The following is a 24,543-nucleotide window of genomic DNA, read 5'->3' as shown; positions in this document are numbered from 1 at the left end:
ACAGATGTCCCCAGTAGTGCCAGTTACATATCATGTCCTCAGTAGTGCTGTTACAGATGTCCCCAGTAGTGCCAGTTACATATCATGTCCTCAGTAGGGCCAGTTACATATCATCAGGGCCGCCAAGAGAAATCCTGGGCCCCGGTACAACAACTTCCTGGGGCCTCCACAGACAGAGCTCCTCTGTGGACCTGTTGTTACGCCACTGCTTCCAAGGTGGATACAGGGACAAAAATGTACACCGTAATGTCTATTACACATGTCACACACCCATTACATATTACACCACATGCCATAATGCTCATTACATGTTATGCCACACACTGTAGTGGGAAGTACACATTATGCCATACACCGTAATACCTATTACATATTTTACCACATGCCATAATGCCCATTACACATTATTCCACACAGTAATGCTCATCGCATATTAGGGGGTTAATATGCTCGTTGCCATTGGATTAACCTGCTCTGCCAGGTGTTACATGCTCTGCCAGGGGTTAACATGCTTGTTGCCATGGATTTACATGCTCTGCCATGGGTTAACATGCTCATTGCCATGGATTTATATGCTTTCCAGGGGTTAACATGCTCGATGTCATGGAGTTACAGTACATGCTCTGTCAGGGGTTACATGCTGACTTCCAGAGTCGGATCTCAGCCCCAGCAGCATGCAGGGAGGCAGCAGACACAGAGCAACCAGCCACCCACCTTCCACCTTGGAACACAGTGACCTAGACATGGGTGGGGAACCAGGTCTGGGACTGCTTGCCTGGAGACATGGCACTGGCACCTGCTGCTGCTGGTGGTGGCTGGAATGGGAACTGTGTGTCCAGACCAGGGCCCCCCTGACAGGCCCGGGCCCAGGTAAACTGTACCTGCTCCCCCCCTCTCTCGGCACCCCTGCATATCATGTCCTCAGTAGTGCTGTTGCAGATGTCCCCAGTAGTGCCAGTTACATATCATGTCCTCAGTAGGGCCAGTTACATATCATGTCCTCAGTAGTGCTGTTGCAGATGTCCCCAGTAGTGCCAGTTACATATCATGTCCTCAGTAGTGCCAGTTACATATCATGTCCTCAGTAGTGCTGTTGCAGATGTCCCCAGTAGTGCCAGTTACATATCATGTCCTCAGTAGTGCCAGTTACATATAATGTCCTCAGTAGTGCTGTTGCAGATGACCCCAGTAGTGCTTTTAGCAAAAAAAAAAAGTACATTTTGGAAATGGTTTTCGGAATAATTTGGATAACCGATATTTGGATAAGGGATACTCAACCTGTAGTAAAAAAATTAAATAAGCATCTTTTTTAGTTATTCAATTGTTGCTCCAATCGGATGTCAATTTGCTTTGGCAGTAACATTTTTCTCATAGCCTTGGAAGGTGCAAAAAAAAAGCGTCCAATCCTTCAGTCCTGGACCCTGAGCTATAAGGGGCATTAACTACTAATGGGTCTCTGATTAAAGCAATAATTGAATATCTCCAATAGAGGCCTATTAGCTTAGACCAATAATTGGGCACATGCCACAATTGGCCCCATATTTGTATAAATATAATTCCCAAAAACTTTATTCTGTTCTAAATATTATGGAACTGATTCTGAGTTGGGAGCAAAACAATACGAAAAAAGCAAATAACTTTGCACCTTGGAAAAAACACTTTGTTCCATAAACAAAGTTACTTTATTTTTTTTTTTTTTTTACTTTGCTCTCAACTCAGAATCAGCCCCTATATGTTCAAAATGCATGGGCACAATATAAAAATAAAATAGTTACTTTGGTTACACACACAGTTAACTACACTATCCTATATATTTAGACCACAGTCAATTCCTCCTTTCAGTTCTAGTGTGATAACTGCTGGTACAATGGGATCGATTCAATACAGTGTGCTGTGAATAGCGCCAGGAGGGAGCAACTTCACTGGGAAAGTGAGCAGGAACTAGGAGGCTGGTCTATTCTTCCATGAGAAATTGAACCCAGTCTCTGCACATGTTACATCTGCCCTACCTGCAGTGCACATGGTTTTGCCCATTTTGAGAACAAATTTGTACTGCGATTAGATCTGAATAAGGGTCAATCATCCCCAGGACCCCTGCCCATGCTGACCGGTCAGGGGGAGAATGCTTTGGCCAGGGGAAAAAGTCTCCCCCCGGCTGTGGCATAAACCTGCTGGCTGATTGGGCCTGGTGCTGGTTTTTGAAATACAGGGTACCCCTACTAATTTTTTCCCCCGTATTTTGGGAACCAGGACCAGCCCTTGAGCCTGGTGCTTGTTTTATAAAATCCTGGGGACCCCTATTTGTTTTGCCCCATGATTTTATGAAACCAGGACCAGCTCTTTAAGCCCGGGGCTGGTTATGCTCAGGAACAAGATGGAGTGGTGCGCTACCAACAGCTGCTGGCACTGGGTTGTCAAACCCAAAACAATATAATAGGAAATAAATAGAAAAATGTGCCAGCGCTGGCTGTACCAATATATAGACAAGACGGTTCTCAGTTAAAAGACACAATTTAATATTAACACATACAAATGTAAAAATAAACACATAAAATTATGTCTTGATGACACATATAGATGATGAGCATATAAAGTATCACAGGGTTATTGGTTGTATATTGGGGAGCTCCATATAAAATGGCTTGTTTATATAAGATGATAAGTTGTATAGCGGTGTATATTACCATCCAATGGAATTCTGGCAAGGTGGATGAGCCAGTGGCGGTGAGGAAGAGTCCTGAAAGAACCTTTGGTAGGGGTTCATCCTCCCTTTTGGGAACAATGCAAATATCCCAGAAGATTGTAAGAGTCCAGATGGGTCAGGAGAATAATGGACGTCGGTGGGAGGGTGGACAATCACTTGGTGGATGGATGGATCAGCAGTCAATAATTGAGCTCAACGCGTTTCCCCGGATGTTCTCAGGAGGAAGCCGGACCCTCCCACCGATGTCCACCCTCCCACCAACGTCCATAATTCTCCTGACCCATCTGGACTCTTACAATCTTCTGGGATATTTGCATTGTTCCTAATTGTTCCAGTACACAAGGAGAAGACGCCCAATAGGGAGGTTGAGCCCCTACCAAAGGTTCTTTCAGGACTCTTCATCACCGCCACTGGCTCATCCACCATGCCAGAATTCCATTGAATGGTAATATACACCGCTATACAACTTATCATCTTATATAAACAAGCCATTTTATATGGAGCTCCCCAATATACAATCAATAACCCTGTGATACTTTATATGCTCATAATCTATATGTGTAATCAAGACATCATTTTATGTGTTTATTTTTACATTTGTATGTTTAAATATTAAATTGTGTCTTTTAACTGAGAATCGTCTTGTCTATATATTGGTACAGCCAGCGCTGGCACATTTTTCTATTTATTTCCTACTGGTTATGCTCAGGAGGGGGGACCCCACAAAAAAAAAAAAATTCACTTTTTTTTTTAACCAAAATCGCAACATGTCTGAATATGTGCACATTTTCATGACTGAAAATGTGCACATGTTCATGACTGAAAATCACACATTTTCATGACTGAACATCACATATTTTCATGACTAAAAATTGCACTATATCGCACTTTATCACGTTGTTTTGTCACAAATTCGCATCTCATTAAATATGTGACAATCGGGCCAATAATGCGATTTTAAAAAGTGCGATTTGGTGCGATTTCAGAAAGTGCGATAAAATCACACTTCACTAAATTTTGCCCAACGTGTCCATATATCCAGAAGGATATAAATACATTAAATAGCATACAAACAAGAACTACTAAAATAGTGCATGTCCTTAATAACACAAAACTTACCCGGAAAGAGTTCTTCACTTGTATAGTTTGGAACAGAGAAGGGAAAGGAGGGACATGATAGAACATATGAACGATTTTAACAAAGCCCAGAAAGGAAACATTCTTCACATGAAAGGAAGTATTAGATCATGTAGACCTGCGCTGAAACTGAATGGACACTGGTTCAGGGGATATTTAAGGAAAAACACAAAAGTGGAGGAGTAGAATAGTACCCTACCAGCACTGGTCATTAGAACATTATAAACATGTTTGGGATAGAAATATGAATATCCTTGCAAAGACCAAAGGATCAAGTACAGTATGTTTCATATTACCTAAAGATAAAAAAAAATAAAAAAGGCGCATACTAGATGGGTAAAGTGGTTTATTTACTATTTATTTACAGTTTCTTATATAGCGCAGCAGATTCCGTTGCGCTTTACAATAGTAGACAGTGATAAAACAAACTGGGCAACAACAGACAGACTTGGAGGTAGGAGGGCCCTGCTGCAAGCTTACAATCTATAGAGATATAGGGGGGAAACACAAGGACAGGCACCAGTAATAGCATAGCAGTTACAAGTCCAGAAGGGAAGCTATATTATACATAAGTGCCTCGGAGGGTTATGCATGTAGAACTTAAATATGATAGGCTTGTCTGAAGAGGTGAGTTTTCAGGGAACGCTTGAAAGTTTGGAGACTGGTGGAGAGTCTTAATGTGCATGGAAGGGCATTCCATAGGATGGGAGCAGCCCGATGAAAGTCCTGTAATAGTGAATGGGAGCTAGTGATCCGTGCAGAAGAGAGACGCAGATCTTGTGTAGAGCGTAGTGGTCGAGATGGGAGATATTTTGTGATAAGTGCAGAGATATATGCTGGTGCAGTATGGTTAATAGCTTTATATGCAAGTAGAAGTGTTTTATATTTAATACAGTAATATACAGGCAACCAATGGAGGGACTGGCAGAGCGGATCAGCAGACGATGAGCGTCTTGCAAGGAAGATCAGCCTAGCAGCAGCATTTAAAATTGATTGTAGTGGTGACAGTCTGTTCTTGGGAAGACCAGTTAGGAGACTATTGCAATAATCAATGCGGGATATAATGAGTGCATGGATAAGAGATTTGGTAGTGTCTTGCGTGAGATAGGGTCGTATTTTGGATATGTTTTTTACATGCATGTAACATGATTTGGAGACAGATTGAATGTGGGGAAGAAAGGACAGTTCAGAGTTGAGGATGACCCCTAAAGTAAAGTAAAGTGGTTCTTTATCAGCTGTCAAATTCTATGTTCCATAAATTTTAAACAGTGATTGAGAAGCATTTGTGTTGTTCTTTCCCCTCTGTTGCTCTGGGTATTAAGTCAAGCGTTGCAAATGGGACAATTCCAAATTTGTGTAGCTTGACAAATTAAAAGAGTAAGCTGCATCTGATTAGATGCTTCACCAATTTGTAAACCTGTGAAAAATTTCTAACTGCATAATTATATGTTGTTTTCAATGAAAAGTGGTTCATCACAAAATAAATTGATTTATTAGATTCCAGCCAGCTTCAGACACAGTTCACTTCTAGCACAGAACTAAAACATTAGATAGCAAATTGTGGGGCAGAAAGCCTGGAGACCTGCTGTGCATGCGCAGAGAGACGGCCTGGCTGCAGGGGATGCTGGGAGGGATCCGTGACGTATCCCTCACACAGCGATGCGGTAAGAAGCCCATAGGCTTCTATAGGAAATATCCAGCAAAAGCTGTCGATTTCCTCCACGGCACTGACCCGTCAGAGGGGCATTAGAGCATATGGAAATGCTATAAACTCGATAACTGGGTTTTTACAGCATTTCTGTTTTAGAACATTCCGACCCTTTGAAAAATGGGGACTCATTGGTTGTACTTCATCTCTTCCTCTGTGCTATCTTTCTTTGTGTACGCAATGTTCCAATATGATATAATATATTATGTACAGCAGTGTTTTGCAATGTCTGTACTATAAAGCAGTAGTTCCTAAACTGGGTGCCATGTTTCCCAAACTAGGTTCCTCAGGGGACTTACAGGGGTGCTTAAGTAATAGGGAAATCCAGTGCTTGTGGCTTCTAGTCGTATATATTGTGGACAATCTGAAGCAAACAATGGGGCAGATGTATTAAGCCTTATCAAGAGATAAATGCAAGGGTGATAAGGAGAGATAAACGTCCAGCCAATCACCTGCTAACTGACTTTTTTCAAACACAGCATGTAACATGGTAGTTAGCAGGTGATTGGCTGGACGTTTATCTCTCCTTATCACCCTTGCATTTATCTCTTGTTAAAGCTTAATACATCTGCCCCCTTGTCCCTTACCACATAATATGACACTTGGGTTTATTTACTAAGATGGAAGTTCTACTGAAGATGTGATCTCTTAAGATGAACAACAATTGTGAGACTATAGCAGTGGTGTAACTAGAAATTTTGCACCCCCCTGCCAAAAAAAGCTATACTAGTTGCCAGGGGATACAGGCTCCTGTTTTTTGCAAGAGATTTCTATACTCCCTACAAATAGTTTCATGCTCGTTGCCAGGTTTTTCTATGCTCTTGTTCAGGGCTTGTTCCAGGGGGTTACATGCTCATTGCTAGATGTTTCTTGCTCATTGCCGGAGGTTTCTTGCTTATTGTTAGGGTTTTCATGCTTAGTACCAGGGGCTACATGCTCCATACATGGTGTGCATGCTCATTGCCAGGGGTTGTATGCTACTTGCCGGGGATTTCTATGTTCATTGCCGGGGGTTACATGCTTGTTACCAGGGTGGAACAATGCACCAGCGGTCCTGGAATCCAGCACTCCTGGGTAGCGTTGTACGCGCTGCATACCCTTGATAGATGCAGTAGGTCCAGTAGGACCTCTAGTATCTGTCTTCAGCAAGGCGGCCACCATTTTTGCAGGGTAATTTTTTCCATTTCATTTTTTTTTTCTGGTTATTTGTTGGTGTAATGGGTATTATTATGTTGGTGTAGCCTTTGCAACTAGAGATGTGCTCAGACCCCCATGGCTTTAGTTATGGTTCTAAATCATCAGTGTGTGTTTTTTGGGGGGAAAATCATCATCAAGGTGATTTTGAATTGGTTTTGAATCTGGAATTATTTAAGTGTTGATAAAAAAAACGAAATAATAAAATAATGTAATAATGTTGCTATAGTATTATTAAGTAAATAACATACATTTCTAGTTATGACCAGTTTTGGCAACAAATCATGAGGGAGGGACTTACATGCAATATCTTTTTGAGATCCAAATTTACAGGAAAACCCAGACTAGAGCGCATATTGACTCCGAACTCTAAAGTAACCCTGGACTAACCTGGATCTGGAATCCCAAAGTTCAGGTGTGTTCCGTTTTCAGCAGATCCAAACTGCTCATATCTATTTATAAGCTAAAATTCCAAAGCCTTTGCAAATGAGTTAGTACCTGGCAAGTGGAGGATTATCTGTAGTTTTGCAGTAAATTAGGATGATTGAAATCAGACAAATTCATACTCAGCATCATACGTGGAGACTGAAATGGATGATCAGGAAGACTAGAAGGTGACTGGGTAGCTGAATGAGCGATGTAGTCCAATTCTTGAAGGCTTTTGTGTATACAATTCAATACCACAACAGATAAAATAAAGTTTAGAGACATAGAAAGTAGGAAATGGTTTTTACTCAAATATAATTATGGTTTTATTATTATTATTATTTTATTTATAAGGCGCCACAAGTGTTTCGCAGCGCCGTACAAAGGAACAATACAGGGAGACAAAGCTTGGCATAACATTGAATAAATAACAAAAGATAAAGCCAGAGAGTTTTAGCATATTATCAGAGAGTTTTCATGGCACTCACTGATTTGTAGGCTCTCCAAGCGGACCAGTTTGTTATTTGAGAGTTACATGTCAAGGAATAAGCTAAACCAGCAGTTTAGAATTCAAAATTACTTTGGACATCTTCCTCTATGGCTAAGATCGTGGGGGTTAATGGAGTGCGCCAATATTTTTCTAGAAATAGTTTGGTGGAAATCAGAACATGGCCTAGTACATAGAGGACATCTGGATGAACGCTGTCCGGGAACAAATGAAATAGGGCTATTTTTGGGTGAGGGGGGATTGTAGTCCCCGAGATTTTAGAGAGTAAGGCAAATACCTTTGACCATAGTCTATTGATTTTAGGGCATGACCAGTAAATATGGAGTAACGTTCCCACATTGTCACACGGTTGCCAACATACGTTAGGTGTGGATGGCCACATCGTTTGTAGTAGGGCTGGGGTTAGGTATTGGCAGTGGATAAGCTTATAGAACTGTTCATTGTGGGATTGGCACTTGGAAACATGAAAGCATGTGTGGAATATGTCCTTCCATTCCTTATTGGTCAGTGTACAGGACAGATCCCGTTCCCATTTAAGTTGGGAACCAAACCAGGAGATGGCACCGCTACAATCTGATCCAGTGAGTTTATGATATATAAATTTTGGTATCTGCAAAATGGAATGGGACGTTGTGCAGACACTCTGTAACCAATGTCTTAACTGGAGGTATTTTTAGAAGTCCTTAGTGGATATTGCAAATTTAGATTGAATATTGGCAAAGGTGATTAGGGTACCTTCCTCCAAAATCATACCCAGAGAAGTGATTCCTTGAGAGATTCAGGGATCTAGCGATAGGTTAGGTATCAAGTGTGCTATGCCTGATAGGGACAGTTCTGGGGGTGGGAGAGATAGTCCAGGTGTTGCCGACACCAGTGAAAGCCAGATTAGTTATTTATTTTAATTTAATTAATTTCGATTGGCTTTATCAATTTTTTTTATATTCTTTCACAGAGCTCTTCACTATCTTCTCATAAAAAAAATATTTATATAGAACTTAGTAATATGCTGTATAACATGGAAGGAACTGTCTGTGCTCTGTACTAGCATCTGGTGGATATAACCAGGGCATATAAATCTAATGCAGCACTTTTAATAATGTAATTCAACTGTAATGCCACATACACATGGGGCGACTGAGCCTCCGTGCTGGGCAATACTGCTTAGCACAGATCGCTCAGCACACAGCAATGCACCAGCGATGTGTGCTGAGCAATCTGACACAGTGTTCTTTGGTGAGAGAACACTGGCGGTGAGTAGGTTTAAGATGCTCATACAGCCGTCATCACAATGATTTGTTTCTCAGATCCAGTGATTTTTTTTCCAGAGATAAATTGTTTCCCCATTCTGAATTGCCCATATTGCATGCAATATAAATCTAGTCTAGCGATGGTGACGCATGGTCCCGCCCATCGCTGTCGCTGGGATGCCTACACACAGAGCAATCACATGAAATAGGGCTTCAAACGCCCCGTGTGTATGCCGCGTACAGTACGTCAAAAACAATAAATTAGCAACGTTGGTAATTATGAACACTAGTAACATAATTATGTTTGAACAAAATGTCATTTAGACAAGTGTTTCAATTGAAATCACAATAAAAGATTTCTAAAGGAAATGTATTTCTAACACAGTCTCAACATTAAGAAAATATTCCAAATGCGTCAGTGCTTGTGTATGTGTCACAATGTTAGGCTGGAGGTGACACAAGACATTTTCAGTAAAATGTTCAGTTTGTAGAAAACCCATTAACCTTTATTTATAAAACAATAAAGCACCAACATATTATGTATCACTGAAGAGATCATGCCACAAACTAAACCAAATCTGTTTTATCCTATCACAGTACAGGACTATGGGGGTGTGGGCAGGTCCAGGTGATGTCCTGGCATCATGCAGTAGTTGCTCCTCTGGGAATGTTTTGGATAGCCAGGATATCTTTATGGGGCCCATTGGGAACTGCTAGGCCCTAGGCAGGTGCCTAGGTTGCCTTATGGAAAGTCCTCCTGTGCAGAGTGCTTTGTGGTACTGTGCAGCTATACAGTCATTTTTCTGTAATCTATGTAAATGCAGAGCTCTTCCTACTATTCCGTAGTTTCCCAGATGCGATCCTCCAGGCACCATAACGATGCAGGTTTTAAGGATATCCATGGTGGAGCACAGATTGTTCAATCAAATTGATTAAGGTACCTATTATGTCACTTGTGCCCAAGCTTGGTTATCATTAAAACCTGACCATAAGGGTGCGTTGAGGACTGTGTTCTGCAATATTCACTAGTGGTCAGCTCAGTGTAGTATTTCTGCGACACAGACATGCCCCCATATAATTATATTTTCCTCCCAGGAGTCCTGCATTGGCTGGCGCTGCAGGCAGAAATCACCAGGAAAATGACGTAGGCAGCTGTTGTATATGCACAGAGTACTTTGTAATTCTAGTTGTATACATTGGTAGCTTGTTCTTTTAATGTCATGTTAATTTTTTGTACTTACACGGCACACTTTTCGCCCATATAATTATGCTTACCTCTACGGAGTCCTGCGTGCAGTTAGAAATCACCGGGAAAATGTAATATTGATGGGAACACAGCGCGGGCTCATTTTTCCTGGAGACCTGAGCAGGAACAGCAGACTCCAGTACAAAGCCAGGGAAAGCCAGGAAGGAGGGGCCCTGAATGGAACTTACACAGGTCCCCTCTCTTATCTTAAGGCCCCATCCATTAGTGCCACTTCTTCCCTGGAGAACTCGCAGCCGATACCCCTTAAGCCACCCAGGATCACATGTGATATAATATATGCAGTCCTTTTGCATGCGACTTATCACATGCGATCCCATTCCCCGCTGTCAGAAGGCTGCCCATGTCGGAGGTATCTCCGATCCAATGTGCACAGGACCGTGCATCGGATCGTATGTCCAGAACATCTCATTTGGCCACTTGTTAACCGATTTCTGGGTCAGCTTTTGGGGAAAGTGTGTAGCATTATTAACTGCCCATACTAAAACATTTATTGAGGAGATATGAAAGCTGATCTTCAGTTGTTACTGTAAAAAGCCAGAGTCCTGGCAGCATGGCACCATTTATTAGCTGAATCTCCTTCTGCTGTGTAAGGTTTTTTTGTCTTGTACTGTCTGGGCACTTCTGTAAGTATCTGCCAGATTGGAGTCACTGTGTGCACGATATAAATATATGTTTGGCATGCTCACTGCTGGACACAGAGCTAAGACACTTGTTCTCCATGTTCATGGAAGCAGGGGTTGCATCAGCTGTCACCAAGGAGACCCCATCCCCAAGGGAGGACCAGAGATGACAGCAGCTATGATAGATGAGCTCCAGCAGCTTAAACTAAATGGTTCCACTAGATTCTCAAAACAGTCCTGTAATTATTGTGCTGACACTCTACTACCCTATAACTTCCCACTATATGCAATCTGCTTTGAGTCCTATTAGGAGAAAGTGCCATATACCCACCTGACCCCTGTATTCCCTTCTTCGGGATGCTGGTATTGGGATTCTAAACGTTGGCATCCCAAATGCGGTCATCCATACGTACCCCAATCATCTACTCAGCGGTGTCAAACTCAAATTCATTGGGGGCCGCATCAGCAGTTTGGTCACCCTCAAAGGGCCGCTGTATAATAATAATGCAATGACACCACAGGCTGCTCCCTCTGTATAATAATGCAATGACACCCCAGGCTGCTCCCGCTGTATAATAATAATGCAATGACAGCACAGGCTGCTCCCGCTGTATAATATAACAATAGTAATGCCATGACACAAATTATTATACAGGGGGAGCAGCCTGTGGTGTCATTGCATTATTATTATTATACAGAGGGAGCAGCCTGTGGTGTCATGGCATTACTTTTATATTATACAGGGGGAGCAGCCTGTGGTGTGATGGCATTATTATTATACAGGGGGAGCAGCCTGTGGTGTCATGGCATAATGCCATGACACCACAGGCTGCTCCCCCTGTACAATAATAATGACACCACAGGCTGCTCCCCCTGTATAATATAAAAGTAATGCCATGACACCACCACCAGATATATTGTTTTTTTATGTAACTTACTGTATTTTATCCCTCAGGCTCCTTTACTGCTGCTGCGGCTCCAGTAATTTCAATTCCACTCTCTGAGCCGCGGCCTGTCCTGCTGCGGCCCCCCGACTCGGCCTGCCTTCCTTCCTCTCTGCAGACGCGTGGGTGGGAGGCGTCATCGTCATGACGTCCCCACCCAGCGTCTGCCACTGCCTCGATAAGAGGGAACAGGCTGCCGGGCCCTCCTCCACGTAGCCGTGGAGGCCGGCGGCCATGTTCCTGTGGCCGCAGACATCTTAAAAGACCACAGGAACATGGCCGCCGGCAGTGCAAAAAAAACCTCTCAAAAAAGATCTAAAAAAAGAGAATAAAAGGTGAAGGCTGGCGGCGGCTGCGCGGGCCACATGACGAGGTCAGTCGGGCCGGATTTGGCCCGCGGGCCTTGTGTTTGACACCCGTGATCTACATCATACTCCCTACAACAGCTCCTTAGCCTTGGTGGCTGCCTTTCTGCTTCTTGAGTGTCATGACCGCCAATGCAGCAATGTTTATAACCCATGTACTTGTCCAGCAAATGTCTTGAACCTGTAAATCACTGTTTCCTTGTACTGCGTATTTGTTCATGTACTTTATCAGCCACTTCAGAATCCTTGTGGTGCCATATAAATAAAGGATAATAATAATAATAATAAAATGTTTTATATATTTAAAGTAACATACATAAACATTTTGGATGTCACTGAACAGGAATTAGGAATCATAAAAGTGTACCATGTAATGGCCAGTTATTGGAAAATGTCTTATTTATTTCCTTCCCAGAGCAACCTGTGGCAATCTGAAAGCAGCATGAATATCTCCTTTACCGTGTTGCTTTTACATAAACATACACACAGGTGGTGTACTAGAAATAGCATTGTATGTTTGGCAGATTGATAACAAGAGTCCCAGAATTCAAAATGCATCCCATAAAGCAACCCCCTTACCCCCCAACAATGGACGTATTAGAAATGAAGACCCTTTAAACTCATTGGCATCATTCCTGCAATGTAAATCATAATATTTAACATCCCTGATCTGAAAGAAAGCATAAGATATTTAGAAGATACTGGGCCAGATTTATACTGCTTTCAAACAGCGGCGGCTGAATAACCCAGCAATTACCCGGCATTTGAAGGGCTGGGTTATTTGGCTTTGTGCTGTCAGACCCCCTTCACACAGAAGAGAAAATGTCCGGGTCTAAAATTTAGACCCGGTAATTTGCCCTATTACACAGGATTTTCATCTGTGTGAGAGGGTCAACACAAATCCTAAACTTCGGGTCTCTGACTCTGGTCATTTGCTGGGTCGGAGACCCGGAGTTTAAGATCCAGATTGACCCTTTTTTCACAGAAAAAGGACCCGTGTATTTCATGAAATTCCTGTGTGGAACTGCTTCACCCGGGAATTTCAATTTCTGTGTGACAGAGGTATTACTTTAAATAGTGACAAAACGGAGAGTGATAAACAAACAGCCAATCAGCCCCTTTCATTTTTTAAACCAAGCCTGTAACACGGCAGATAGGAGCGGATTGGCTGGTTATTTATCACTCTCCGCTTTATCACTTTTTGAAGCTTGGTGCATCTGGCCCACTGCAAAAAAGGGGAAGGGGGGGAAGGAAAGGCCAAGGGCACTGGGCTATTGCGACAGGGGGTGAGAAGGCATGCTCCAATCAACACAGTAATATGTATGTATACCGTTATGTGGTTGTGGAGGTGCTCCCTGGGAGTAGGGTGAATGTACACAAAAAAGTTAGATATCCAAGAGAGGACATCAAAAAAGTCTCCCGGGTGGGGCACAGCCTTCTAGAAAGAGTGGGTGACTGTTAATACAAACTTTATTTAATTAAAACATGACCCTAAAATTGGGTCAGACGAGGACAGAAGACAAAGACAAACAGATAACACTTATAACGATATGCGAGAGAAAGTAGTGAAATATGATTTCCTCTTGATAGTTATGTCAGTGGATTTGAGGGGGAGATAATCCCTCCAGATATCAGTAACTATATATAGGAATACTTTGTTAGGAAATCCTATTAGACAATAAACACCTCAAATACCAGTGTGTATATTCAATTTGTCTCAGTAAGCATCAAAAATGATATTACGGCAATGTTCCCTGTAAATCACAAAGTGTCTCAGCCACGTTTCACCAGAGTATAAATAGCATAGCAGTATAGGCAGAGTTTGAGAATACCCGAGTTTTAATTTGCTAAAGGAGTCGCTGCTGCCTGTGCATGTGACAGATGTCAGTGAATGCACAGTTGAGCGGACCCCAAGAGCGTCACAGGTATCAGAATATAGATGAGAGAGTTTCTGCTGTTTCCAGGGGTGACCTGCCTGGCTCTGTTATACAAACGACAGCGCAGAGTCGGGTCCCGGGTCCCCTAGAAATGAGAGAACCCTGAGTAGGTATAAATAGTAAGTATAGAATACTCCTTCACTCTATCCCTGGTGTATGCTGCTATCCTCTGTGTACAGAGTTGGCTGTAGTGAACAGAGGTTGAGCGATACCACCCTGGTGGTGAGGTGTCGAAAAAAGTGTAAAGGTATTAATACGATTACCTGGGTCTCCTCCTGTTGTCAGATAAGTGACATTGCAGGAGGATTGACACTCAGGATCCAATCATTTGCTGCTGGGATGCTGTGCGAAAAGAGTGGAGCCAGAGCAGGATTTTAAGAGAGGGTCGGGATGGGACCCAAACTGGGATGTGGTATTAGACAATTTTCATACAGGCATTCTCTTATGATAAGTTTCATTTACTGTAAGCAAATATTAACTCTGCCGCACTGTAATGCTTAGAGCTAGAGATGAGTTGGTTGTCAAGTCTATTCTTCCTTAGTAAGTGGAAATTGAAATCACAGTGAGGAGATAGTTTAAGCAGGTATATTAAGCTTTATGGTCATAAGTGATCCTCTAACTGCATAAGTGCACCGTTTTTTAATTAGCAGTAACAATTTGGTTCCACATTGAGTACATTAGTGCTACAATAATTTCACTAATAGGTACTAAGGTAGTGAAGGCTAAGACAGGTATATTGTAACTCACAATTCTGAATTAGGCTAAATATTTATTTATACTCCTGCGCTGTTAAGGATAGCAGTTAAGTTAGACAATGGATGTGTATACTGCTGCGATTGTCTGTTTAGCACAGTTATTCAAATGGTGCCACAAGGGCTGATACACTCACGGACAGGACCCCACGGTGGCCGTTTAGCAGGTGATGCAGAGATCTATGCGCTGTATCCAGATGGAATGAGAGCGCCTGTGGCAGCAGGGACGCAGATGCCGGTAAGGGAAAGGTGTCCTCTGTGATGTGTAAGTGCCGGGGTCCCAGTGCTATGTGTCCGACGGGAGCCGGCACTGTCTGCTCAGAAGTGGTAAAGTCTGTGTGCCGGAGTCGCGCTGTCAAGCGCTAGGTGTTAAGCGGGAGTGGGCACACGGTAGTCTGGATGTTAGAGCCGTGCCGTATAGGTCCTTGGACAAAATGTCTCTGTTCTGCGCCGTGGAAGCCGGCAGTGTGCTCAGCAGTGAGCCGCCGGTTAGGGGTGTCTGGAGTGTGTCGATCGTCAGCTGCGTGTGCTGTCCAGGTCGGTCGGCTTGCAGGGAATCTGGGTGACAAATGAATGAGGCGGTGAGGTTCCCGCTCGTGCACAGCGGGGACCAGGAACCGAGACGTACGTTTCACCGTTTAGGCTTTCTCAATCGGGTCATCTGGCCCACTGTAATAATAATAGATCTTGTATACAAAACAAAAAATGGCTTAATGGCATTGTCTACATATACAGAAAGAGCACGGATGCTAGATTCACACCCTAATGAACTTGTGAATTTGGTAATGTAGTAGTAGTATTTATCTATGTATCCTATACTTAATGTGGTATTACATTGATGCAAATGAATTGTTTGCTTTTGTTGTGTATGGGTAATTTACAGAGTATATAGTTAGAAGGGGACTGGCAAAGAACAAAGGAAACTTGGCAATTTGTTTGACGTTAGAGATTCTCTCGCGAATGTACACAAAGCAGGTTTCTTTCAGTCTGGGCAGCGGCTAACTACTGGCAGATATCTGCAACTTTGCAAATTAGTGATCTGGTCTGAATCAGGCCCATTTATATTTGTGTGCGTACATAGGACCTGATTCAGAGCTGATAGCTGCTGAGTGAATTTGCACAGTGGGCGATTATCGGTCAACATAAAATCCGTATGAGCCGCAATGCGCATGCGACATCTGCTAGCATAGGAATGTTGTTACTTTCTACCCTTGCTGGCCGTATGAAAGGTGATTGACAGGAAATAAGTATCTGGAGGTGGTAACCGGCTGTTCAGAGGTGCCTAGGAATACGCAGGCATTCCAAAGCGTTTTAAAGGGAGGGTGTGTGATGTCAGCTCCAGGCCGAATATGTCTGAATTCATCGCAGCCGCCGAGTAAGTTCCTGGCTTACTCCTAGCTTGCCATGACTGGCGCCCAGTGGAAAAATCATTCAATGGTGAATGGCTTGGGACGGCTCAGCTGCAAATTCGTTAGCCGCACACATACATTTGAAAGGCAGGATTTCACTATAGCGGGGCGGCATCTAGCTGAATGCTGGCCACTGCCAATTCACTTTGCATAGTTTATGGGCCCAGAGTTACAGTGTTTTCATTACTAGTGTCCATATAATCCATACAGAATTATGGGCTGCCAAATGCATCCTTTTTCCGAGAAACTATTGCAAATTACGTCATATAGATTTAATGAAGGTTGTTTTTGAAATTAGAAGCCACTTCACAGTTTTCGTGTCCTGATAAGGGGCCAGATGCATAAAGCTTCAAAAAAGTGATAAAACGGAGAGTGATAAACAGCCAGCCAATCAGCTGCTACCTGTCATGTCATAGACTATGTTTGAAAAATGTCAGGCAGCAGCTGATTGGTTGGTTGTTTATCAGTCTCCATTTTCCCACTTTTTGAAGCTTATTGCATCTGTCCCAAGGACTGTTCTGCAATGCTTATTCTATTAATTTCTGAAACCATTTCACTGATTTCTTCTGGTTTCTGGAACTAGTTAAGAATGAAAAATTAGACCAGAAAAAAATTATATTCCCACAAAAAAAACATGTAGTTATTACTTTGCTGTGATATTTTCTGTATTGTTGTGTGATTTGTTTTGACAATAAACATACATAAGGAAGAGAGATTTTATCTATCATTTTCTTTCTCAACAGGCAGAGAGATATGTTTGGGTTAGCAGCACATCAGCACACTCCCAGAATGTTGCCAAGGCCAAATACGAGTTCTTGTTTGGTGAGCCCATGCCAACCACTGACGAGAAGGCGCCAGAGACTGGTAAGCATCTGTGAGACCATGACATGTGAAGCATGACCTACAGTATCAGGAGCTTTGTCACCCTAAACACCATCTCTTGTTTTTTTATATATTATTTCATTCAGCCAAGATAAGTTCATTATAAATTGAGAAATTCCAATGTATTTGTAGCAAATCTGTCATGGTGGAAGTTAGACATGAATATAATACATATGCATACCTTCAATCTGTACCACTTTCTGCGGGAATGTCCCAGGTTTTTTTTTTTTTTTTGGGGGGGGGGGGGGGGGGGGGGTAGTTGTGTGATAGGAATGAATGTGTAAAGACATTAACACAACATAAAATAATTATGATTAACTTTTTTTGTACTTGAAAAGTGGTTAGTGAAAGAACAGTGCACAAACCATGTGCGCTGCAGGTGGGACAGACAGTGGAAGAAAATCATTTGTTTGTGCAGGCAGCGTGAAGCACAGGTGGGTGGGAGGGATCCTGTATGCACAGAGAAGATAGAGAGGGGACAGGCTGTTGCTGCAACAGCTGCCTCTCTCCCCAGCTCCGCACACACCATTGAGCAGTGTGTGCTGAGCTGAGGAGAGAGGCTGTCCTCTCTCACAGGCTGCCGGGCTCCCTGCAACTCGGGAGGGGGGAGCGGGGTCCAGGTAAAAAATACCCGCTCCCCCCTTCTCGGTGCCACTGTGGGCAGATGTAACATGTGCAGAGATAGTTTGATATAGGTGGAATGTGTTTAAACTGAAATCTAAATTGCAGTGTTAAATAAAGCAGCCAATATTTACTCACCCTATTCTAACTCTCTGCACGTGTTACATTTGCCCCACCGGCAGTGCAGCTTGGTTTGCCCCATTTTGAGAACAAATTTGTCCTGCGATCATGTCTGAATTAGGCCTAATTCATGTTTGCATGCTAATGCCTATAGAGCTGCACATTTTCAGGCTACGTAACAGCTACACATTGCAAATGAAGCAACCACTCAGAAAAGCATATAGATGCCCACCGAAGCATTGCAGTGCTCAGCAACTGCATGTGCATAGTACATAGCATTGTCGCAACAACAAGGAAGATTGGGCTTAATTCAGACCTGATCACTGCTGTGCAAATCTGCACAAGGGGATGATTTTTGATACACTGCACATGCGTCTGGGCCACAATACGTGATGCCTGCCAGCAATGAAATCCTGATACCCTTTCCTTCCCTAGCCATTCGCAAAGTTATTGACAGGAAGTAGGCGTATGGGGGTGATAACCAGCCATTTAATGGGAGTGCCAAGAAAAATGCTGGCGTGACTGAATAAATGGAGGCGTGCCTAGGGGAGACGCAGGCGTGCCTAAGCATTTTAGGGGAGAAAGTCTGGCGTCAGTTCCGGCCTCAATTAGGCTGATTTAATGATTTAAGTGATGTTGCGATCAGGGGTGACCAGTGGAAAAATCAATTGACGGTAAGCATCTATAGAATGGTTTTGGACATCTTTGCTTGGCTGCAAAGTCTTCGCTAGCTGTACACATCTGTTTGCAAAGGGTACACATTAAATCACAAGGCTGGATTTCACTAGAAAATTGCGGTGTCTACCGAATCGCTGGCCGCTGCAAATTCGCTGCTGTGCAAGCAGGTCTGAATCAGGCCCATTGACTCCTAGGTTTGACTTATGGCTAAGCTGACTGGCCGGCAGTAGCAATGCTGATGCCATGTTTCTCTGTGTACATCATCACAGCCGAAGGTAGATACAAGCCCTGAGATCGGCCTTATCACACCTAATACTGTGCATTTCCATAAAATAGTCCTCCCATATATCCCTGCACAGATTTCCTGGACTCCTTGCAACTGAAGAAGCAGGGCAGGTGAGGGATGGCCTGAGTGCACTAAAGGATGTTCTCAGATGCAGACACTCCTGTCTGTAGATGTACCACTCACAGGTGCATTCTAGCATGGCATTTTTTCTACTTGGATTTGCACAGGAATAGTCTAATTGTGCCTGTTACATTCAAGAGAATTACAATTTTTTAATCAAACCAACGATTGCGGTTTATGCTGTGAAATACATTCATGTGCTAACAACGTGTATTAAGCATGTCCACATGTTCTTAAACATCCATCTGACCATATGCACAGAAATAAGCTATGAATGAGTGTGCCTTTGTTGGGCTTGTTCTTTTACATATACTGTAGGTGTCCAACTCAGTATCAGCTCCGCAGTGTTAGAATGACTGAACGGATTCATACTGTAGAACTGACATAATAATAATTGTCTGTTTTTATTTAAAATTACTACTCAATACTATTTTCATTCGGAAATGCAAAGTCTCATATTAGAGTGGAATGAGATGAGTTGAATGCTAGTCTCAAGAACTGGTTGAATTCTACTGATGTTAATACTGGAATATGATTAAGAAGCAAAGTAACCCATATAGGGGGAGACGGATCTCTGGGGGGAATTTCAGACCTGATCCTAAAGCTGCTTTTTTAGCAAATGCACAAAACCATGCTGCACTGCAGGTGGGGCATATGTGCAGAGTGTTAGATTTGGGGGAGTTCATTTGTTTCTGTGCAGGGTAAGTATTGGCTGCTTTATTTTTGCAATGCAATTTAGATTTCAGTTTGAACACACCCCACCCAAATCTAACTGTCCTGTTACATTTGCCCCACCTGCAGTGCACATGGCTTTGTCCAGTTGCTAAGAAAGCAGCTTTGAATAACTCCTGAAATACATTATTATTACAGTATCCTTTAAAATGTATCTATAATATATATCGCAAACCACACTTCATGCCGAATGCCGCCCATACACGGAGCGACGGGGAGGTGCGATATGATGCGCGCACCCCATCGCACAGCACATAAAGTATGTGCTGCCTGTACTTTTTTAACTAGTTCAAAATACATGGTGCTTTAGCCCATCACATTCCTTTTGAACTAGATGCAATGCAATAGAGTTCAAAACGCACAAGTTTATTGCTCCGTGTATGGGCGACTTAATTCAGCAAGGATCGCTAATCAGAAAATTTGTAGTGGACTGCGAGCAGAAAGTTGCCGCCCAGACAGAAAGGAAAACCCCTTGCAAAATTGGAAATGCATGGCATATAGCGATCCATTTACAAAAATTGAACCATCAAACATTTTTTTTCCATCTGCGCCAGTCTGGGGCTTCCACTAATCTGCTCAAGAAACAGACTTTAAGTGATCATCGCTGACATCAGAGACCCACCCCAAAAATTTGCTTGGGCACATTTTTTTAAAAACACCCAGAATACACCATGTTTCCTCCCCTAAAGCTTCCTGTCAATCAAACTGCGACTACTATACGATTTTTAAGCCTACGGATATTTATTTGCTAATTGCTGCCAGGCATGCGCATTGCGGACATTGGGGGTCATTGTTTCATTCGCTCCCCCGCACAATTGGGTGGGGCGGCGGGGGGTGCCCTCTGGGACTCGGTAAGCTGCGAGTCAACCAGAATTAAGGTCATTATGCACACGCAACCGTTCAATAATGAAATAGATTGCAAAATATCGGATTACCGATCCATGCTGAATTAGGCCCTTGGTTCCATATTTTATTTATGATGATGTTCTCATGGAATGATGTGGTTAATAAATATTTTAGCTTAATAAAAAATACCACCTGAGCATTATAGGTCACAGTCTAAAACATTGGTCTTGAATCCAGCGCTGTGGACAGAATTCCAAGGGTTAATGAAGAGACTCAGATCTCAGGTCTCATACTGATTCATAATCCTACGCTGCAGAGCACAGTCCGCGTTCTAGTCATTGCTAGTGCGAATTACGCAGCTTGAGAGCAAGTCACTCCACCAGCTTGGGGCTTGCTCACTCAGATGTGCACTGAAGTCTGTAGGGAATCCAAGGGACACTTTTTCACATTCTGTTACATTAGCTAAAGTGCCTAATAGCTCATACAAGGGTGTCTTTGTCTTACTAGATCTCATTATGTGTAATTTAAAAATGTTCTATGCCAAAAGCAATATGTAATTTTCAGGAGTACAAATAGAGGGGAGTGCGAAAGTGAATTCTAATTTGTCTAAACATGCCTAAAATCAGCAGCTAAGACAACCAACATAACACCCTGCTGTAAGGAATGTACGCGTGTCAGACATGCAGGATCACTAGATGGAAGCCATGGTGTCATACTGTATGATACAATCCCAGGAGTTTCTCGTGGAATGGAATGTGGGCTGCAGATACGTTTTACATGTTACTGCCATATTGACAACACTACATCATCAGAATCAGGTTCATCTTCTGTAGCAGATGTCATAGCGTTTGGGGTCGTTTTATACAGGCTTCCGCTTATGCCGGGAACTAATCAGAGAGACTGTACTACCGGTATGTAACTATGTAAGAATGATTACTATTGGATAACTGTGCTTTACATATCTCCTAGCCAGTTCTTTAGAATGTTCTTTATCTACGATACGGTCGCTAGAGCGACACTATGAAGGTCGGCATACATTAGGTCGACCACTAAAGAAATGGGTTGACATGGCTAAGGTCGACAGCGTCAGAAGGTGTAACACGTCTCCTTGCATGACTCATTTCGCTTGCCATACTTTGGGCATGGTGCCCCGCTATGCTCCGCACACTGTTATATTCTCCCATCACGCCATAGTGGATGGTAGGGCATGAAAATACTTAAAAAAAACTCATGTCGACCTTTTTGACTGTCGACCTTCCCATTGTCTACCTAATGCTTGTGTCAACATTCAGACCCTGTTGACCTATTTCAGTTGTTGATCTGTGGCCTGTCAGTGGTTTTTAGAATTTATTGTTGTCAGTCACATTTTACTTTCTATGCCAGGGGTTCCCAATCTTTTTCTAATCACGGCACCCTAGAGTATCAGAACTTTTCCACGGCACCCCTAGGCCCCAAAAAATATATATCAAATGAAGTAGATTGTGTTTATATGTGCTTCTTAGGTTCAGTTATGTGGTAAAGGGCAGTATTTGGTTCTGATTGTACACATTGTATGATTGGCAGCCACCAGCACTGTTTTTTTCCAGAAATAATTGATCATAAATAATTTGAATTGATCCTGGAAGACCAACCCGAGGCACCACTGCAAGTGTCCCGAGGCACCCCAGGGAGCCTAGGCGCACAGTTTGGGAACCACTGTTCTATGGAATGACCCTTATATACTACGGCCGAATTCAAATTTTATCACACCGGCAGCCACTATAGGGTGCCCAAAGAAGCTATTCAACTGTAGCTCCATTCATGCATGTCCGGCTCTCGGTGCAGCAATTCAGCTGAAAGGTGTGAGGTCGCTCGTTTGAGCGGTCATATGGGACTTTTTGCTGCACGCCCACTAGTTTGGTTCGGTTTAGACACTATGGGCGGTATTCAATGTGGATTTTGGCGATGTGCAGCGAATCCTGTTTAGGATTCGCTGCACATTCGCCACTGGTCGCCGTGTTCCGGAGCCTCGCCGGCTCCGGTATTCAACGAGTCAGGGGCTCGCTGCCCCTGACCGGCGAATTTGAGCTCCTGCGGCGAACGCTGCAGGGAGCCTGAGGACGGTGGCAGGCAGGGAGATGGAATTCTCCCTGCCTGCCCCAGAATGTTTGTGGGGGGGAGGTGGGCTCCCCGGGTGCCAGGCAGCACAGGCTGCCCCCCCCCGGGGGTGCCAGCAGGGGACCGCGTATATTCACTACAACCGATCATGAATATGTAATGATCGGGTGAAGTGAATATATGAATATCTAATGAGCGGCTCGGCTCCGGCCCCCTGCTGGCTGCTCTGTGTAAAAAAAAAATAAAAAAAAATATATTTTTTTTAAATTAAATATATATTCATGTGCTTACAGCACATTAATAAAAATAGCATGCCCCTCCTCAGAATAAAATTCCAGATTTTTTGACACCAATTGTAAAAAACAAAACAGTTTATTTTAAAAGTTCACATTCCACTTCACCATAAAAAGATAGCGATTACTACTCGGTGAATCATGGCGAAAAAAACCTTGAAATGTATTCGCCATCTGGTCATTGAATAGGGTGATTCACCGTTTTAGTCAGAAATTTGCCTTACAGCACAAAATCGCCATAAAAACCTGGCGAATCAGCCTCATTGAATACCGCCCTATGCATGGCTAAACCTGACCTTAATGAGTGCAAACAGCTTGAAAAAAAAATCATATAATACAATGTTGCAGATGATCTGATGCTGCATCCACAGCTTGGATCAATAATGCAAGCAGGTGTGACGCATTCTTCTGTGTTATCAACTTTTCCAAATCTGAATCAGGCCGTCAGTCATATAATAAAAATAGTGAATATTAATAATTCTGTGCAAACAATTATTGACACACTTCTCTCTTTATAGGGGATCTAAACACTATATAATTAATTTGTGTTTTTGTTTGTCTAATACAAACAGATGAAAGTTACATATCTGTATTAAGCTTTAATGACTGTGCTGAATTGCTTGCAGAGATCACCTTTACAGTTACCATTGCATATCGTATCATTTTCTAACAATGCAATAGTTTGGGGTGTAGCATAAAGACAAATGATAGGTCCAACCCCCTTGGTCTAGTATAGAAACATAGCAACCTCCAAAAGTTGCTTAATGCGTAAACAGAGAGATATTAGAAAACTAGGTACTTGTGTAGTTTCACGGCGCCAGCATGGCGCCGTGCGTCTGAGTCCCCTTGAGGGGCTCGCTTCGTTCGCCCACGCTGCGGGCTCGGTGGCTCGCTACGCTCGCCACGCTATCTATGCTGGCGCGGTGAAACTACACAAGAACCGAAAACTATATTGTATCTGTCGTATACATTACATCTAAAAACATACACAAAAATGTAAAGAATAGATTACAGACCTTGAAATACAGACCCCCACCCCCCAACACACATAAAATCCACCCCTCACCTCTGCTTCAACACGGAACATAAAGACTCGGCATGAAACGTGTTTTTGCAGATCCGAACCTTTGTTTCAGTGAAGAAAAGCAAACAAAGGTAGCACTGCTTACACATTCATTTTGGCAAAGATGAATTGTGAATGAATGGGATAATAACTACAGTTTGTTGAAATAGTTCTCGACAAGCATGGATGTGATATGGTAAATTGCTGGCACCTCATCCCTTCTGTTTAATTATATCATTTATTAGGATTTCACGCATGTACATTCATGCTATGTAGCACACCTTATGCTTCATTTGGATTCAGAAGCATAAATGTCTAAATTTAGATAATTGAATGCAAAAGCTAATTTGGAGAGATTTGAATTCAAGAATCACAGAACATTCATCAAATGACACTTAACTGAAATGAAAAAGTAACATTTTACACTTATGGGAAACTTTATTTTAGTAGCAATTGTGAAGTAGTGTATACAAACACTGTGTTTTTAATTATTATGACTTCCATATTTATATTGACATAATTGCCTGGACAGATCATGGGAACCCCATACACACTAGGCAATATTGTTCACAATATAGCTCAGAAAG

General features: G+C 42.7%; 1 protein-coding gene across 5 annotated transcripts in view; it reads left to right on the top strand.

Annotated features, from left to right (window-relative positions):
* Positions 1-24,543, top strand: part of PSD3 (pleckstrin and Sec7 domain containing 3) — a 525,478-nt gene that overhangs the window by 159,971 nt on the left and 340,964 nt on the right. For all 5 annotated transcript variants that reach the window (XM_083175230.1, XM_083175238.1, XM_083175249.1 and 2 more), the window contains one exon: positions 16,962-17,082. In XM_083175230.1, the coding sequence (XP_083031356.1) occupies positions 16,962-17,082 (121 nt within the window). The remainder of the gene's footprint in view (positions 1-16,961; positions 17,083-24,543) is intronic.

Source organism: Crinia signifera, chromosome 1 (assembly GCF_055691185.1).
Source record: "Crinia signifera chromosome 1, ASM5569118v1, whole genome shotgun sequence".
In the NCBI taxonomy this organism is placed as follows: Eukaryota; Metazoa; Chordata; class Amphibia; order Anura; family Myobatrachidae; genus Crinia; species Crinia signifera.
The sequence above is the reverse complement of the archived record's forward strand: the minus strand, read 5'-3'. Positions and strand labels throughout refer to the sequence as shown.